At 37.1% G+C, this 6,706-nt stretch overlaps 1 protein-coding gene across 1 annotated transcript; it reads right to left on the bottom strand.

Annotated features, from left to right (window-relative positions):
* Positions 1–5,546: 5,546 nt before the first annotated feature.
* On the bottom strand, positions 5,547–6,395 carry LOC100943948 (E3 ubiquitin-protein ligase SIAH1-like). Its single transcript, XM_003802525.1, has one exon. It carries the CDS (start codon positions 6,393–6,395, stop codon positions 5,547–5,549), a length of 849 nt encoding a protein of 282 aa, XP_003802573.1.
* Between the last annotated feature and the right edge of the window lie 311 nt (positions 6,396–6,706).

The following is a 6,706-nucleotide window of genomic DNA, read 5'->3' as shown; positions in this document are numbered from 1 at the left end:
TAGGTTTTCATTACAAATAGTATTACTAAGAGTTAACATTGTAATTAATAAATGCAATTAAACTACCAGATATTAAGATAAGCAATTCTATATGCCAAATATGAAGAAAAACAGATGTGAGAATTTTTTGGTTAAAAAGTTATAAGAAGACACAGGAATTTTGTTTTTTGAAAAATCACTTTGCCTCAGTCTATGGTTTTTAATAGTTTTAATTTAAATAAATACACTGAAATGAATGTAAAACTTACTTTATAAGTTGGCTTCAGTGTCCATTTGACACCTCCCTAGAGTGCTTTTAGAATGTGCTTTGCTCTCTGAGGCTATCTTTTCATTTGTAGAAAGGAAATAATGATGTCCATCTCAGAGCATGGCTTTGAGGATTTGAAGAGAAAAAAGTCAGAAAATAACGTTACAAGGCACGTGGCATTTAGTTAAGTCCTCGAGAAATTTAGCAGCATCATTCCAACTTTGCCTCCTTCTTTTTTATTTTATTATTATTATTTTTTATTAAGTCAAATACTACATTCCTTTTGGAAAGAAGTTTGGAGAACACTCAGGGATCTAAAAATAAACCTGCTGTTGTATCCTGCAATTCCTCTACTAGGAGTATACTCAAAAGACCAAAAATCACTTTGCAAAAAAGATATTTGCACCAGATTATTCATTACAGCTCAATTCGTAATAGCCTCCTTCTTTGTGTCAATGTGATGCCTCTGACATTAACTTAATAGCATGAATACCAGGAATAATAATTGGATATGCCACAGCAAAAATAAATAAATAAATAAATAAATAAATCCACATTTCCATTATGTGTGAATTTCACTGACAATGCTGTGTGGTGGAAGGTGTTTTGTGATGGAGGAAGGGTACAGGAGAAGCATCATTACATACCTAACAGTTAAATGAGAGGGGATAAGGAATACATCATCACCCCATCCCCTGTATTTCATGGGTTTTTCCATCCTCATACTTCTCTCTCTATTCTGTATGTTTTTAAAGAAAATCCTGTTTCTTCCTTTTGTAGTATAACATTTGACAAGGGTATTGCCTCTTCCCTATATCTGGAGCTGATAGAAAACAACCCAAGGGGATTGTGGAGTCTACTAAACAGATTCCTGGAGCAAGAGTGCAGAAATCTGGCTTCTTTCACTGGGAATGTTAGGTAATTCACTACCTTTTGACAATCTTTATTTATATGAGAGGATGACAATTCTCATCCCTGCCAACCACCAGTTATACTCTGCGGTTTAATTGTAATTACATGTTGGAAAGCATTCTGTGGTCTTAGGTGGGAGGAAAGGTCCAGTGCACATTCAAATAATTATATGCTCAGAGACAGTCCGGTTGTTCCAGAATTTTGCGGGGTGTTCATTAATTTAATGGTAGTCAAATGTCAGCTGCTGGTGTCAGGATTTGTCAAGCAAAGTCCATGGACTACTTCAACCAAATTATCAGGGGCTACTTGCAAACATAGCAGATACTGGGTTCTACCATAAGTGAACTGATCAAAGTTAGGGAAATGTCTACATCTTGGATAATTTCACCAGTTGATTCTGTTTCTCATTATATTTTAAAACACTCTGTAGATTTGTGACAAGGTCTACTGAAGTTTTGAATTCTTTGATGTCTAACTTCATTGTTATTTTCTTCTCTTACTGAGATTGGCTGCCTCGAGTTGTATTTACCTGGATGTAGTTGAGGAACATTCTCCTTAATGGAATATCACAAGAATGGAAAAGCAATTAACTGATGTACTCAATCATAATCTGAAAACAGTAGATGTACAAAATGAACACAGGTGAGAAAAAAACAATTAAATTAAAGGGGGGGAATAGCAGGGAGGGAATTAGATGGGAAAATGGAGAGGGAGATTGCTATGCTCACATCTAATAGCCACAGTGTATGGATATATGGCTTTATTAAACATAAATGCCTTCTATAAACTATCAAAACTATAAAAAACCTCACCCTGTAAATTTTATATGATAAGAACAAGTTACATTTGTTTATATTTTATTGTGTGCTTATCACATCACTGTTCTAAGGGTTTCATATATTAACGCAAGTAATTTTCAAGGCAACAACTCATGAAGTAGGGACACTTAATTTCCCCACTTTCCAGAAGAAAAAACTGAGGAAAAGAGAAGCTATTTCACTCTCCCAATGTCACAGAAAATCAGATGTTTTAATGGCTTTCAGTGGGATATTTTGTTTTATTTCTAATATTTCAAATTAATATGGTGGTACATACAATTACCTTACATTTATGCATTTGTTAGGAAAAGCCTTAGTTGTATTTGAGTCCTTCACTCAAGAGGTCTCCATATACCCCTCTATTGTACCCATGAAGTGGAAGCTTACTGAGCCCCTTGCCTCCTCCTTTCTCTCCCTGACCTCTCTCCCCTTCTGGAATTTAATTGTGTTTTCCTCTCATGTGGGCCTGCAATTGTTCAGCTCCTGGTCTCAAATTAGTATTGAGTACATGGGATGCTTGTTTTTCCATTCTTGAGTTACTTTACTAAAAAGAACGTGTTTCAACTCCATCCAGGTAACTTTAAAAGTTGTAAAGTCTGTATCCTTTTTGTGGCTGAATAGTATTCTGTGAAAGACATATACCACAGTTTACTAATCCATTCTTCCATTGATTTGGCACTCAGGTTGTTTCCACATCTTGGTGATTATAAATTGAGCTGCGATAAACAATCCAGTGCAAATGTTCTTGGTATTCTTTGCTACCAGAACTATGAGAGAATAAATTTCTGTGTTTGTAAAATTACTCAGTCTCAGAATTACTCAGAATAAATTTCTGTATTGTAAATTACTCAGATATTTTGCGATAGTATCACAAGACAAAGAGGTAATTTTTTAAAATTTTTTCACTGGTGTGTTTGTGGTGGTGTCTGATTGTGGTTTTAATTGTAGTTTCTTTTATTTAATTGCTTTTTTACTTACCTTAAATGTTCTACTTCTTCTAACATAAAGGTCTTAACACTTATTTTCTTAACTGTCCAGGTTATTTGATTAAGAAACTGGATCATTTGTCCTGTAGAATGCTGATACTGGTTAAAAAGTTTTTGACATATGGAGGCAGTGGTATAATTATTGCCTTGACTCCATGAATAGTCAAATTATATTAATAATATTTTTAATATTGAAACACATTTTACACATGAAATAAGGTACATGAAGTTATAAGCTACATCCTAAGTTCATGATTCATTTTTGATGTGTTTTTATTTGAGTTTGCTAATATTTTATTTAAAAACATTCTTATAGTTTCATGTCATCTGTTCTTTTATTTTTTGGTGCAATTTGAGGTATGTTTTTAAATCACTTTTATATAGGCTTTTTCTTTTTATATACTTCCCATATCCTAGAAATAGTTTGGATAAGATTTTTGTGTGTGTGTGTGTGACAGAGTCTCACTATGTTGCCCCTGGTAGAGTGCTGTCGCATCACAGCTTACAGCAACCTCAAACTCCTGGGCTTAAGTGATTCTCTTGCCTCAGTCTCCCAAGCAGCTGGGACTACAGGCACCCACCACAAGGCCTGGCTATTTTTTGTTGCAGTTGTCATTCTTGTTCAGTTGGCCTGGGCCAGTTTCGAACCCACCATGCTTGGTATATGTGGCTGATGCCTTAACCACTGTGCTACAGGCGCCAAGCCAATATTGTTATTATCTTACTTCTAAAAGTTTTCTAGAATTCTCTTCTGGACAGATTTGAGGCTGGTGCTGTTTATATATTTTTTTTCCAGATATCTTTTCCATGATAATTATAAAAGAACAAAAAAGTACTTTTTTTGCAACTGCTTTTTCTAAATAAATGATTTGCTTTTAATTACAAATACAGTGCTTGACAATGCTTTCTTTTGCAAAACCAATAAATATAAGAACAATTTTTATTTATTTATTTATTTTAATAAATCATAACTGTGTACATTAATGCAAGAACAATTTTTAAACATGTTATTTGTTCAAGGTATTTGAAGAAAAAAGAGAGAAAATGCCTGATTTTTTTCAATGTTTCAAAAAGCAATTTATTTCCTAACCTGTTAAAGTTTAAGTTTGAAGTTATGACTCCACCGTAGAACAGAAAGTATGAGAAAACAGACACTGTCTTAGAGCTGCTTTAAGTAGTTTTTCATAATTTTTCTGATGTCACCTTTCCCTTCTGGAACTTCACCAAATAGCTGAATTTAAAGTATTTCTAAAGAACTAATAAATGGAGGAAGTAAAATATGTATCGAGCACAGTGTAAATTTTACCATGAATAATTATGCATATCAAAAGGTGCTAACTTTTAAAATGGTACCCCCAAAAAGTGAGGAAAAACCTGAATTACAGAAAAGAAAGTCAAATTTATTTAATCAAAAGCAGAATAAAAATTAGCAAATACACACAGAAAAAAAAAACACACACACACAAATGTACTATGTAATGACTCACAAAGGAGAAAAGCAGTGGTCAGCTTTTGTCCAAGACCACTCATCCAAAATGGTTGTCACTTCAAGAGGAAAAAAAAGATATTTGCACCAGATTATTCATTGCAGCTGAATTTGTAATAGCCAAGTCATGGAAGAAGCCCAAGTGCTCATCAACCCATGAATGGATTAATAAATAGTGGTATAAGTACACTATGGAATACTATGCAGCCTTAAAAAAGGTGGAGACTTAACCTCTTTTATGTTTACATGGAAGGACCTGTACCTGGACATATTCTCCTAAGTAAAGTATCTCAAGAATGGACGAAAAAGTACCCAATGTACTCAGTAATTCTATGAAACCAAATTATATTTACTCACACTTTCTTATGAAACATAGATCACAACTATAACTCAGGATGAAGGAGAGAAATGGACTGGGAAAAGAGGGGAAGGGGGATGTTTGACAGAGGTAGGGTAAATGGTGGGACCACACCTATGCAGCATATTGCAAGGCACAAGTCAAATCTATCCAGCATAGAACATAAATGCCTTAACACAATAATCAAGTAAATGAGGCAAAAGCTATATTAATTAGTTTGATGTAAGCATTCAAATTGTATAAAATATCAACACATTGTACCCCACATATGCATAAATGTATTCATCATCTATGTGTATATGACTTAATAAAAAAAAGAGAGGGAGAAAAACAAACACACACATGCTCACACACATACTAACACATAACAGGCACAGAAGTACACACAAGCACACACATATACGCAAAAAAACAAACCCAGTATTTTTCAGCAATACAATTAATCTACAAGGAGCATAAAACTCAGTATTATTTTACAATGCTTCATTTTTTTAATACAAAACATACCCAACCTTGGGTGTTCATGTACACATTTTCAGTGGTTTACTCTTGACTTATTTTTAAAGATATTACTGAAACTGCTTCCTGTATTTAACAGTCTTTTTTAAAATTTACTTTCATTTATCTGCCTTCCACCAACCAAAAGAGTTTCAGGTTGGGAGGCAGAGGGGTGCCTTATTTTCTGAGAAATTGAATGCTATAGTTCTAAACACTAGCCAGAATATGTCTTATTGGCATTTCAACACTTGGTAATAGTTACATTAATGCCTAAATTGCCATTTTCTGCAAAAAGTTGTGCAATGCTGGTGTCAAAGACTAGGCAGTCACTCTTCATAATGGCTGTCGCAATTCCCTCCTGAATAGACAGAGGAGTTGCTTCCCAAGTCAATCGCCGTCTATGACCATTTAGCTCTAGGCAGTAAGCAAAATTTTCAGCTTGCTTAGGTGTTCCTATCAGCTGTAGAATTGCAAAGAACTGCTCTTGACCATAGTGGTTTTCCTGTTTCTCCAAGACCACCATGAAGTGAAAGCCAAAACAAGACTGCATCATCACCCAGTCAACAGCACCAGGAAGATTAATGTCTGTAGCAAGGAAAAGTATATTCTCTCCCTGTGGTGCTATAAGGGGTTTATGCTGATCCATCAGATGGGGCATGACAGCCTCCAAAGAGCCTTGCCATTGACAGGAAACACCAGGGCAGGGACAGGAATAAGGCTTAAACTCACAGAGCTCTTCGTGGTCTGCTTTTTCGGTGGGCGGCAGAGTTATTCCACACCCAGAAGAGGCATATTTACAAGGGAAAAGTACTGAACTGGCCACTTTCTCCATAGCCAAGTTGCGAATGGATCCCAGTGGGCCCCAGCAAGTTGGACAAGAAGTCAGCTTTTGGCGACAGTTGCTACAAACAAGATGGCCAAGCTGACATTGAAGGATAGGTGGTAACACATAGTCTAAGCAGACAGCACACTCAAAAACACTCGCCAAGTCACTGTTGGATGCAGTCGTGTCAGGCAGGGCAGGCACGCTGTGGGATGGTGGACGCTGTGAGAGTCCAGCAGGTAGTTCCCCGGCAGTCCGACGGCTCATTTCTTTGGGTGGAGAGTGCGCCTCTAACCCCGTCCTGGCTCAAATGCGCTCGGTCCCCAACACCCACCTTCACCTCTTGCCTTAGCCAAGACCGACGGGACACCCTGGGCTGCCGCCGCTGTTCGAGAGCACGTCCGGCAATGGCCGCTGGGCTTCCCCTTTACCGCGGTCAGCGCGGATGTTTCGTGCTCCCTAGAGTCCGCGGCGCGCTCCCGTTAAATACCACACACCCCCGCTGTGGCCCTGAGGCGGCGCCTTTCTGAAGAGGCGCGGCCCCGGCCGGCAGCCCGGCTGCTTTTCTTTCATATGTA

Source organism: Otolemur garnettii, unplaced genomic scaffold (genome assembly GCF_000181295.1).
Source record: "Otolemur garnettii isolate 467f Iridium unplaced genomic scaffold, OtoGar3 scaffold00248, whole genome shotgun sequence".
Lineage (NCBI taxonomy): Eukaryota > Metazoa > Chordata > Mammalia > Primates > Galagidae > Otolemur > Otolemur garnettii.
Note: the sequence above shows the minus strand (reverse complement) of the source record. Positions and strands in the feature narration are given on the sequence as shown.

What these genes read in the sequence shown, in the direction of transcription:
- LOC100943948 (XM_003802525.1), bottom strand. Translation starts at nt 6,395, where the DNA reads ATGAGCCGTCGGACTGCCGGGGAACTACCTGCTGGACTCTCACAGCGT.